The sequence below is a fragment of the Pseudopipra pipra genome, chromosome 1 (assembly GCF_036250125.1).
Source record: "Pseudopipra pipra isolate bDixPip1 chromosome 1, bDixPip1.hap1, whole genome shotgun sequence".
NCBI lineage: Eukaryota > Metazoa > Chordata > Aves > Passeriformes > Pipridae > Pseudopipra > Pseudopipra pipra.
This window is the reverse complement of record NC_087549.1, coordinates 131953043-131965633: the sequence shown is the minus strand read 5'-3', so window position 1 is coordinate 131965633 and position 12591 is coordinate 131953043. Positions and strand designations below refer to the sequence as shown.

Below are 12591 nucleotides of genomic sequence, written 5' to 3'. Positions count from 1 at the left end.
TCATTGTTTTGGGGTGGGCTAATGAAAGAACTTCCATAAGAAGTTGTTCTTGAACACTCTGTTGTGACTATCATATAGATAGATATAGATACAAAGTCAAAGATACAGATGATATAGAGATAGATAGATATAGATATAGATATAGATATAGATATAGATTAGATATAGATATGGCTGCACTTTATTAAAAATCCACGAATTTAAAAACATCAAAGACACAACTCCCTCCCCCTGCTCCCCCCATAAAAGATTGACTAATCAGCTTTTAACTTAAAACTGAGCTTGTCAAAGTTAAATCTTTGCTAGTTTCAATCTTTTCTGGTAACAAATTCTATGAGAAGTCAATGAGCTAAGTGCATTACTGTCCTACAGAAAGGTGTCAGCTTTCAACCAGGGCTGAGATGGCCTTGTTATAGACCACTTACCCATTCCAGTACAGTCTTTCCTAGCTAAGATCTTAAGTCCAAACCAGAGATCCTTGTGTGCTGAATTTAAGCTTTTTTGTTAGCAGACTAGCTAGTGGGGGGAAAAGTTCAAAACTGTTGCCATAGCCTTTTCTTTGTCCCTGCATTTCTGCTTAAGGTGGACAAGAGCAATCAGAAGAATATTGATGTAGCTTCTCTGCACTGCAGAGAGCAGTTCACCATTGGATCTGCAGAAAACTCGTGTGTGCTCTGATGCAGCTGGTGCCCATCTGAAATTGTTTTGTTTGATGTGGCAGATGTCTTAGGCTATTTGCTGCCATTCCAGTAAAAAAAGGAGTAATTACAAATCCGGAGTGCATGTTGGCACATCTACACTGAAGCACCATCTGGAAGCCATATATCTGCCACTGTGTAGTAGTGATGGCCATCCTTAAAGCTCATATTAACTTCAGGAGAAGCTCAAGAGACTCAGTACTCCAGTGTGTCCATGTAAATAAGTTAAAGCCCCCATTTAAGAAGCTCTGGTGGAAAGAGTAAAAATCCATAAATACTTTATGCCGGTTTGATCTTGTTCTAGACAAAAAGCTTGAATCTAGTTAAGGATTAGTTATTACAACTGAACAGATGCAAGTAATTCTACATGAAATGCATTTCAGCTATAGGAAACTACTTACTTTTGGATAAACTCTGTATTCTGGGTTATCTTTATGCCAGAAACTATACTAGCACTTTTGTGGCACTAAAATAGTACCCAGCTGATTTATTTCAGATTGTAATTTTAAGAAGCTTCTTTCCTTTCCTTTCTCATTTAAATTCTTTATTAATAATGGTCATCTGTGTTTGTGAGCAAGTAGTCTAAGAGTATTTTAAAATAATGTTATTTGGATGGCTTTTATCTTCCTGACTCAATTAAAGTTTAAGCATGTCTTGGTAAGTTTCCTTTTTTTTTTAGCTTGAATCAATTTTAACTTTAATTCTCAGTCTCTTAGTTATAAGTAATGGTGTTTAAACCTTCATCTTCAGGGAATGTCTTGGTGAAGCACATGAACCCTGTGACTGCCAAACCTGGAAGGACTGGCTACAGAAAATATCTGAAATGAAACCAGAAGAACGTAAGAGCCGTGTGGGGCTGGGGGGGGGAGGTGAAGCAGGTGTTGTGCTGCTGTTTTGATCTTTTGGGTTTAGAGGGATTTTTTTTAGTTGCATTAAGTTAAAAACTCATACTGGCTGAAAAATAGGGGTAAAGGGGAAGAAAATCAGGGGCTGCTTCACACTTTAACTGCAACACTGAAGTAGTCTGGTCTTTGTAAAACATTTCTCCCCACAAATACATGTGTGGTTCAGTCAGGGCATATAAAACTCCTTTTCCTTCCTTTTAAAGCTTTGTTTCTTTAATTAGTTGATTTATTCCTGAATATTACTTTATTTATCCTGTCCCATTTTAATTCTTTTAGCCCAGTCTACTCTTCTGTTTGAGTAGTGTTCCATGCAGTTTTTGTGTGCTATAAAACTAATTCAAGCTACCAGGTGATAATAATAGTAAGGTTGAGGGTGAACTGGAAGGGAGCTGTAGGAAATGGCTGAATGATAAATAATATTTACTAAAAACACTAATAAATGTTGGGTTTACACAGGACAGACTGATCATTTTCTTGGTCAACATTAACAAAAAAATTAAAGATTAACAGTAATTTGAATACATAACTTACCTTGATTACCACAGTTCAGAGCCTTTCCATAGTGTTAGAAATATTTTGGAAAGCATAGAAAATTTTATAAAGAGGCAAAATACACCCTACTTTGTCAAACTATGCCTGTTTTTCTTATATATATATTTTCTCTTTTATAAATTAAATGTCATATATACTGTATATAAATTTGTATAGAAATAGATGTGTGGAAATCTAAAGAAATAAGAAGTGTAGTAATATTATATATAATATGTATAAAGTAGAAAATGTAATAATAAAAGTGTATTTATATATGTGAGAAATATATATAGTGAAGAACTTCAATATTTTGTCAAAGAAACAGATAAACATGCATCTTTCCTCACCTGATTTTCACAAAAGATTACACAAGTACAATTTCGACCTCTCTGTTTTTGCATGCTCTGTATCTTCCTGTCACCCCCTAAAAGTTGTGGGAGTGAGTGAGGCCTATGAAGATGCTGCCAACTGCCTGTGGTTATTGACAAACTCCAAACCATGCGCCAACTGTAAATCTCCAATTCAGAAGAATGAGGGCTGCAACCACATGCAGTGTGCAAAGGTAAGAAAGACCCATCACACAATCTGTTGTGGAACCATCGTTCAGGTTTGTATGTCCTGTACACATTTTAGGAGCACAGAGGTCCAAAACCTCTGAAGTGTCATGCCTGAGATCTAATGGAACCTGTTGCAAGAATTAGGTAATTAGCAAATGTTTAATATTTAGTGAAATCTGTTTGTCTGGCAGATGAACATTGCAATGACTGAAATTTCATAAACACCTAAGAATTAAGGGCAATTCAGTATGAAACTTAGATGGTTAAATCATCATTAATAATGTAGAAGAGAGAACAGTTTTAGTTTGAAGAAGATGTTAGCATTTTAAGGAAGGGTAAGCTTTAATGAAGGTTTTGCCTTACTGTATTTTTCTTTTGCATTATTTCTCTAACATAGCAACAAAGCAGAGAAGTTTAGGTGGAAAACTGTAAACAGGAATTAACCAGCAGGAATGAAAAGACAACCAGAAGTAATTCCAAGGGAAATGTATTGGTGACAACAGCCAGAAAATTAGTCATGAGTTTGCTACCAAAATAGAACAAAATATTTTTGCTGTGAGTTCAGTATCATTTGAGAAGGCTTTTTTTCTCAAAATAGCTAAAAACGGCACTTTTAGAATACTGTTTCTTTATGTCAGATCTTACATAACTACAAATACTACCTCTTGGAGGACCATCATTAAAAATAAGAAAGGACCACACACTTGACATAGTTGGCCTACAATGAAAAGCTAACAGATTTAGAAAGTAATTCTTTTATTTTTCTGAAATGCAGGTGTCTCTCCATTGCTATACGTATCCCATTTTCTTTATATTATCACATATTCTCTCTCTTCCTGTGATATGAATTGAAGGTTGGGATTTTTTTATATGTTACTGACAGCAGAGAACAAATTCTCGTCCACTTTGGTTTATGCCGAGTTTCCTGGTTTGGTTTTTTGGGGTTTTTTTCTTTAAATGATTTTTAAAAGAGCTCATAAATTCCACAGTGCTTAAAACTGTATGTTTTTTGCAGCTGTTGCCTCATCTGAGCAACTGAGCTCATCTCAGTTAAGCAAAGTATGGCTTCAGGCTGGAGATGACTTTGGCCATTAAACACTGTTAAATATAGATAATTTAATTCTGTACCATTCTGAGGCACTGGCTGACAACCACAGTTGTCTTTTTTTCTTTGATGCTATACCTTATAAACAGCTTAAAATGTCCTTAAAACAGTCGGATTCCTTTTGTCATTGAGAAATCTCTTCAAACAGCAGCTGCCTCCCCTCAGCCTAGTGAAGAAGGAGAGGAAGGGTGTCCTCAAGCCCATTGCAGGGCTCAGACATGAGGTATAGTGGTCACCACACTTGTTGCTTCCTCTGCTGAATTAACAGGAAGCTCACACCTACTACATGATGGGCTACAGCTGCCTCTTAGCAGCTGGCATGTACCTTGGTGTAGAGGAGGATGCTCCTTACTCATATAATCATTTTTCTGTGCTTAAGCAGACATCTTCTTACTGTTTTATGAGCCCAGTTTCTCACAAGGAAGGCTTAGGCAGTCCTGCTCTCTCGTGACCCTCATGTAGTTGTTTTTTAACCTGGGTACTTTGAACCAGATTTGAAGGAACAGGAGGGGGTTCATAGATAATAAATTGCTGCAAGTTTCTTGAAACTTGGTAGCTGTATGGTGCAGAGGCTTAATTTGTACTGCCACCAAGAGAGAGGCTGAAATACCTACCCAGCAGTTACTTGCTCAGCAGTTACCTGTTCTGCTTGGCTCAGACTGTGGCCAGACAGCAGATGGACATGAACAGTTTCTGTGTTGTTTAAAAAAATGGGACTTTTTTTTTTTTTTTTGCAATAACAAAACCCCAGGCCTGATCAGGTGTATTTGATTTACTTCATCCACTTAAAACTTAACATGTAGATCCAATGCAAGCCTGTGATCCAAGGAACAAAAGTGATGACTTATATGGTTCGATAAATGGATCTCCTTAGTTGGTAAAATAAGGAAGGAGACTGCCCAAAAATTTTTTACTACTCAGAATGATGTTAATTCACTTGCTCGTGGAGGAATAATGATGCCTAACTGCAAATCGAAAATGTTTCAACTTCTTTTTTTCTTTTTTTTTCCTTTTTTTTTTTTCTGAAGTGCAAATATGACTTTTGCTGGATATGCTTAGAAGAATGGAAGAAGCACAGCTCTTCCACTGGAGGCTACTACAGATGCACACGCTATGAGGTTATTCAGCACGTAGAGGAACAGTCCAAGGAGATGACTGTAGAGGTAACAAATGAATATGTGTTTTTGAAAAATACCACTAAGGCTGCAATTCTCTATTTAGGATAAGTTTAATCAAAATTCTTCCAAAACCATGTTCCAAATGGAAAAATACAGCCTTAAATATATCAAAGAGACAGAAAGAAAGCACTGCTTATTTGTGGATAGAAACATAAGATTTTTGACTTTCGTAATAATCACTGGTGACTTTGCTCAAGACATTTTACTTCTCTGTGCCATGGTTTCCTTTTGTGAAATGGGCATGATGATCCTGTAATTAGCTGCTATGCACTACAGAAGACTTGCCTTAATTTTGGCATTTGGAAAGTTGCTTTAAATAGCAGGCACTCACAGTGTATCGATTCTTTGGCTACAGTATTTGCAGACTTGTGAATTTCACAAATTACTTACTTTGTAATTTGTCTCTTTATTTACATGGCACCATCAGCATTGCATACAATAGTTCATGTAGAAAAGAAAAAGTTGGTTATTTAATTATATCTAATGGTGATTCTGTATTAATTCATAAGATTTATTTTGGTTTATTTTGTTTCCAGGCTGAAAAGAAGCATAGAAGATTTCAAGAGCTTGATAGGTTTATGCACTATTATACAAGATTTAAGAACCATGAACTTAGCTACCAGGTATGGGTCAAGCCATTTTTACTGATTTTCGTTTTTATTAATCCAAAAATAATTATCTTACTGTGTTTTATTTATTTTATTTTTCTAGTTAGAACAGCGCCTTCTAAAAACAGCCAAAGAAAAGATGGAGCAGTTGAGTAGAGCTCTCAGTGGAAGTAAGTATTTGCTGTGATCTATGAATTTGATTTGAAATCACATGTGACTGGCTAAACCTTCCTTTTTTGCATAGAGCTCACATTGGTCTGCTGTGTGATGTGATCCCTTCAGTACTAGAATTCATAAGTGTTGGATGAAAGCTAAATGTACAGTAAATCTTACGTATTCCAAAGACTCAAGGAGATAGTAGCATTAGTAAGAAATTATTGTTCTGTGCTTACCTCTTTCAGTAAGAACACTGTGCAGCCATCTGTGCTGCTGTTTACTTGCAAAATATTTAACTGATATGCACAAAAGTAATGCTGACATCAGCAGGAAAATATTTTCACAATGTTTGTTTCATACTGCAGCTGAGGGAGGCTGTCCTGATACCACATTCATTGAAGATGCAGTGCAAGAGCTTCTAAAAACTCGCCGCATTCTTAAGTGTTCTTATCCATATGGATTCTTCTTGGAGCCTAAAAGCACAAAGAAAGAAATATTTGAACTTATGCAGGTAATACATGGACATATTTTGCTTTTCTAATGGCACTTTATTTTTTTATGTTAGTTTTCAATGTCTTTTTGCCATTTTTGTAGTATAAAACTGATATACCTGTTTTGTATTTGTAACCAAGTTTGGAAAAGTAGCACATATTTTTTACAACACTTGCTGCGAAAGGAAGGGGATAAAGACACATAGAAGGAGAAAGAAAAAAAATTTCCTGTTAATCTGTGAGGGATACATTTTAGCTTCAGTCTTCATCTCCTTCTCTACCTCCTCTACCCTGTCTTTCCCTACTGATGTATCTTTACATCTGGGTGAAGGCAAAAGTGGGCGACTACCTGGGACTGCTGACTCCTTTCCTTTCCCTTAGGTCCCTTGAAGATGTTCAGTATGTCTGAGTGCAGGGAAATCCTGCTCCAAGGTGTAGGACAGCATGTAGGTCAGTAACAGAGGAGGCTAGAGGGCAGACATTTCAGTGTATTTTGGTATTTCAAAAGGTATTTTCAGGAAAATGGATATCACTCCTCTCAGTATATATGGCAAAGAGCTCTGCCTGAGTCACGTTTTACTGTAAAACTATTTTATTCTGTATTATTAACTATTGCAGACAGACCTAGAAATGGTCACTGAAGACCTTGCACAGAAAGTGAACAGGCCTTACCTTCGGACACCTCGCCATAAAATCATCCGCGCAGCTTGTCTCGTGCAGCAGAAGCGGCAAGAATTCCTGGCCTCTGTGGCCCGTGGTGTTGCTCCTGCAGACTCTCCAGAAGCACCCAGACGCAGGTAATCCTTACAAAACACTGCACAAGTCAAAAAAAGTTCATTTGATAGCTGCCAAAGTGGGTGAATCCACTGTTGTTTTTTGACTATGAGATAGATGCTAAGTGTGGTGGTTGTAAATCACTGTGATGGTGATATTTCTTGGACATTCAGTCCTTATGGGATTACAGCCTTCGGGGAAAAATGTATTTGAGGATCACTGCTCTGCTGTTGCAACATAAATTGCTTCCCCATTTGTGATATATTAATGATTAGATTAGGCTTCCATTTCACTTTTTTTTATCAAGATTGCCACTAAATGTCTGATACACTTCAAAAATCTCTTAGGTATTTGCTAAAAATATCAGGTACTTCTGTCACAGTCAAAAATTTATTTGTAGGGCTTTCTAGATTAATTTTGAGGCAAGAATTAAAGGAGAAGACTTGTTAAGTTTAGAGAGTTACAATTGCTCTAGTTTTTAAATTTCAATAGGTTTTGAAGCTCTGGAGGTTGTTCATATTTGTTCTACTTCTAAACTCGATGGTATATCTTTCCATTTTATAGCTTTGCTGGTGGAACGTGGGATTGGGAATATTTAGGATTTGCATCCCCTGAGGTAAACTATTTCCTTTTAATTTTTTTAACTTAGTTCTGCATATTCTAGAAACACAGGTACGATCACAATCTGCATGAAGAGCTGCTTTATTTTGAGTCAAAGCATTTCAAGTTAAGCTTTCATTTCATTTATTTCACAATAGAAGGAAATATATTCATAGCTAATTGTGCAATGACTCTAAGTAATGCCTCTATATGATATAGTTATTTAAGGGGACATTAGAGAAGCTATTTTGAGCTCATCATTTTCCAAGTACCTAACCAGTTTTATAATTGAATATAAACTGGTGTCTGTGTGCTGCAGAACCTTAAAATAATAAATATATGAAATCGTTTAGATTACTTTTGAATGCAACATCAGTTCAGCAGAATTTGACAAAAAGCCTAAGAAATTTCCATCCTTCTGTCACAATCCAAGAAAAACATAAATATTGTTAACTATTTCAAATGTTTATTTTTATTGTTATGTATTGAAGCAGGATGAAAATTGCATACTCAAATGACATTAACTTTTGCTACTTAACTAAGAAAATCATAATTTTTAAATTAATATTCTATGATCTGTATTTGGGAAGGAGTAAGTCGTTTTGGAGACTCTGCCCTAAAATATGAGAAGCTTCCTATAAAGCTTTCCTTTAGCGTCTTAATTTTAATAGATGTTTTGAGAACATTAGATTAAAGCATTCAGTCAGGAAGGAAACTTCATTTCAATATTTCCTTGGTGTTGTTTTCTTTCTATCTAGTCATTTTTAAGCATCCTAGAAAACTCCATGTACTTTTTCTATATATTTCCTTTACTATTGTTGCTGGTGAGCATCACGCTGGTGCAAAAACGGCTCGCTTCTCTAGAAAAGATCAGCTTGCTTCTCCTGTCCAGTTCCTTTAGTTCTTTCTTTTGAAATAATGCCACATTTGATAATGTCAAACTCATTATGATGTTACTGTATCATCAATGGAACTGGTTATGAGAAAAAGCTGGTAAGAAATGTTCAGCAGTAGGTGCCATTGCAGCTGTGCTTAGATCATTGCTTATGAGTTTTTATGACTTGGCTAAATGTGGCACTGTGTAATGCAAGTTGGTTTCTTTGCTATGTAGCTATCATGAATACTTGCAACCACCTATGCTAAAGGAATTTTGTAGAATTAGTAATGGTTATTTTTGTTTATCTTAGTGCATTTCACTACAAAGTGTTTTACATAGTGCTGTACTTCTACTGACAAGCAGTAGAATGACTGTATAGCAGATTATTATAGAAAACAAAATCTTACTGATTTTAGCAAGGAATGCTGGTTGTTGTAGAACACTGTGTGAAACCAAGATATTCTTACCCAACACAATTAGAACTCCTTTTGCTCACATGTAGAAAATTGTTCCTTGTAATTAGAAATAAACGTTCATACATAGTAATTAAGATCTCTTTCTAAAGGTTAATAAGCAACCAAAAGTTAAATGGCTCTTAGTAAAATCTATTATTTTATTGCAAATAAATGACAGATAAGATCTGATACGATTAATAAATCTTAGTGTTCAGCAATCACTTCCCATTATTACTTTCCTGATTCATAATGTTATAATTATATATTATTAAAATAATTCAGTTATATTGTTCTATATCAAGGTTTGATTTTGTTTTGTTTGGGGCAATGCCTTCCATTTAGAAAAGCTCTGAACTCACTAAGAGCTGGAAGAATATTTTGGAGAAGAATCACTTCCTTTTTACCCTGTTTTTTTATGGTGTTCCACAGACTAAAAAGCATATATGACTAACCACGACTAACCAGTTGAAGACAGTATTGGGCTAAATGGACCTTTTGTCCAGCTCAGTAATGCTATTTTTATGTTCTTACCATTTTCATGGATCTTGTTACATAGATAAAAATCTGCCCATGCTGATGATTTTGTGACTATTCCTTTTGGCTTGCATATGTCACAATGAATAAGGACTTGGTCTGAGACAGTTCATGGAAAGAAAACATACTCCCATAATATCATCTACACATTGTGTAAGAGAAACGATACTTCGATTTAAGTTTTAGGTTCTTTATATATTGAGATATTCTATGATGAAGAGTTAATATAAGAAAGGAAAAGCAATGGTACTGGTAGCTTTCCTAGTTCATTTGGCCAAATGAAGCCTTTGGGTTACAGATTTCCCAACTTGGGGCTCAGGAAAATAAAGAGCAGTGTTCTTTGCTGAAGAGAAGCGCTAGTACTGTGTGTATATTTTTATTGCCTTGTGTAAATGAATAACTGCAATTAACAAAAAACCTTACCTACACAGTCAGGTTTAGTGTTAGCTGTACAAACCAAAAGCATATCTGGAAATTTGCCCTCAAGCAATATAAAATTAGTTTCTTTAATATTAGGAAAGGTATGGAAATCAAAACATTTATTTCCAAGTATTAAGATAATTAACCCTTGGGATGTTAGCTTGATGTGGTCAAGAGTGAGTCTTTTCCATAAATGTTATATAAACTGGTTTTGGTAAATACACATAATATGAAGAAAATACAGGCTGTAGGAGTTAATACCCAGGGGTATGGCTCGTTAGCAGCTTAGGTTAGGCAAAAATAGAGGAGATTTGTAATTCATGGAATAAAAACCTATCAAAGACAGCTCAGTAGAAGAGTATTAGCTGTGGCTTAAGAAGTTCCTGAGCCACAGTGTCCTGGAGGCTGAGAAAAGTATATGATGTATGTCTGCCAGCTTTCTGTCATCTCTTAAAAGTTATTTCCTACTGGGAATTGCTGGCAACAGAGATTCTGAGATAACAATTGGTCTGATTCACATTAATTGTTTTTCTGTTCCAAAATCACTATGTATACATTTATTAAAAAGTGTGTCAGTGTGTGTGTAAATAAAGTTTGGCATCAAAGCTTGTAGACAAAAAATGCGTACTTAATGGAATTCTTGAAAAAGGAGATTGCAAGTATTAAAATGTTGGTAGTACATCAAATATTTTTCTTTGCAAATTTAGTATTTTATAGATAGGATTACCTTGGAATTATTTTTGTTGTTTATGTTAAGCGTTGCATGATACAACTTGCAATTCGTTTTTCTGGAAGCAGGTGATTTTATAATAAACATATAAAATCACACATTTTTTATAAAAATGTGGTGCTTGTAACTCAGAAAAATAGTACTGCATGCTGCCCTGTGTTTTGTAACCTTTGGTTTATGCAGGAATATGCTGAATTTCAGTATCGGAGGAGGCACAGACAGCGTCGACGTGGAGACATGCATAGTCTGCTCAGTAATACTCCGGACCCTGACGACCCCAGTGAGAGTACATTAGGTACGAACCTGCCTGGGGCTGGGCTTTTTCTCTTCCTGACTCAGAAATTGCTAGACGTGACCACAATATTTGTTCTTCTGTGGATACAATTTAAAAAAGTTTCAAATACGTTGCTGTATACAACATAAAGGCTTGTCTCTGTTAGAAGTGCTGTTGACTTCATTGTGGCTGCTCCTCTTCTTAAAGAGAAATGCATTGATCTTCCCACTAACAACTCCTCGGCTGTTTAGCATAGGTTTGCTTTCCTGAAGAAATTTTGAAGGGCACTCATATATACAAGCTCTTTTACACCAATTAAAAGGACCAGTTGTGTATAGAGTGTAGAAGAAGGTTCCCTGCTACAGGCCTGTGGAAGGTTGTCATAAGGCTGTGTTTCAAAATCCTGCTCAGAGGCTGTATTGGCAAAGGTAGACAGGAAAGAAGTTGCCCTGGGCTGTGACTTCCAGCATTCTACTCTTCTGAGCAGTGCAACGGCTGGTAGCACCGTCCCTTAAGGTCACTGTAACTTGGCTGTCTGGGATGTCTCAGTTCCACCAGGACCTTGGCAAAGGTAAAAAATAGCTTGAATCCAAATCATATTGTGACACTGTTTCTGCAGAGTTGCCAGTTTGTGTGCTCTAAGCCATGCTGCACAAACTCTCATTGCTGTGTCTCATGAACTAAAGTCCTATGCTTTGCTTGTTCTTTAAAACCAAAAGGAGAAATCCTTTACTGAGGAGAAAGAATCAAATGCTTTGGTTCTTCCCTATTGCAAATAAAATGCAAAACCATCTTGTTAGTTTGAGGACCAGAATTTGACTGAACACTTGGATGTGGTAGTGATGACCAGTTCAATGTTAAAGCATGCAAGAGAGTATTAGTTTGTCTCAGTCTATTTCATTTTGAGTTTTGCAGTGTAAGATTCCATTTTCCAAAGTCAAAAGAGCTACATTTATTTTTATTACAGAGAATTTCTTTCTGAAAATGGCATTTTACTTCTTTTTTTTGTTGGTTGTTTTAAGAAAACAGCAATGTCAGTAATTAAGTTAACACTAATGACTCTACTCTTAATTATGCTGCAATGTTAGGGTAAAAATTACTGTAATGTTAACATTACAGCTGAGGTTTTGTCTTTGAAAGAACAGAGAAATGGGCAAACATTTGTAATCCATCTGTAAATACATCCTGTATTGTGTCCATGTGCAATATTTTTCAGGGCTTTCCATAAATCATGTCTGTGCCTTTGCCCCTTCTGCCAATAGGCTCATGCTCCTGATAGCATAACCCATCCTTTCAAGGAGGGGAAGAAGGGCATTGAGAGTAGAAAGGTACAAATGAGCCAGGCAGTCAGTGGGAAACAGTGAGACTGGTGTTTTGCCATTGTATAAGAGTTGGTGTGGGAGGAGTGGTTTGGATTGTTTCATTCAGAGTGAATAAAGGAGTAAAATTACACAATTGGAATCCAAAAGGAAGAGATTCTGTAAGTAGATAATAGTGGAAAAGGTTTCCTCGCTGGTTCTTCAAGCATTTTTGTTTTAATTGCCCAAACAGACACTCAGGAAGGTGGGAGTAGTAGAAGACATGGCACCTCCATGGTGAGTTCAGCTTCTATGGGTATTCTGCACAGCTCTTCGCTTCATGACTATACCCCTGTCAGTCGCTCTGAAAACCAGGATTCTCTTCAGGTATCTCTCCTAA

At 36.2% G+C, this 12591-nt stretch overlaps 1 protein-coding gene across 3 annotated transcripts in view; it reads left to right on the top strand.

Moving 5' to 3' along the window:
* Window positions 1-12591, top strand: part of ANKIB1 (ankyrin repeat and IBR domain containing 1) — an 82802-nt gene that overhangs the window by 66704 nt on the left and 3507 nt on the right. The window contains exons 10-19 of one of the 3 annotated variants that reach the window (XM_064677708.1): window positions 1449-1537; window positions 2566-2696; window positions 4825-4959; window positions 5511-5597; window positions 5686-5752; window positions 6104-6249; window positions 6848-7026; window positions 7568-7619; window positions 10821-10914; window positions 12445-12578. In XM_064677708.1, the coding sequence (XP_064533778.1) occupies window positions 1449-1537; window positions 2566-2696; window positions 4825-4959; window positions 5511-5597; window positions 5686-5752; window positions 6104-6249; window positions 6848-7026; window positions 7568-7619; window positions 10821-10914; window positions 12445-12578 (1114 nt within the window). Of the gene's footprint in view, window positions 1-1448; window positions 1538-2565; window positions 2697-4824; window positions 4960-5510; window positions 5598-5685; window positions 5753-6103; window positions 6250-6847; window positions 7027-7567; window positions 7620-10802; window positions 10915-12444; window positions 12579-12591 lie in introns of all 3 variants that reach the window. The other 2 variants (XM_064677718.1, XM_064677699.1) reach the window with 2 other exon arrangements.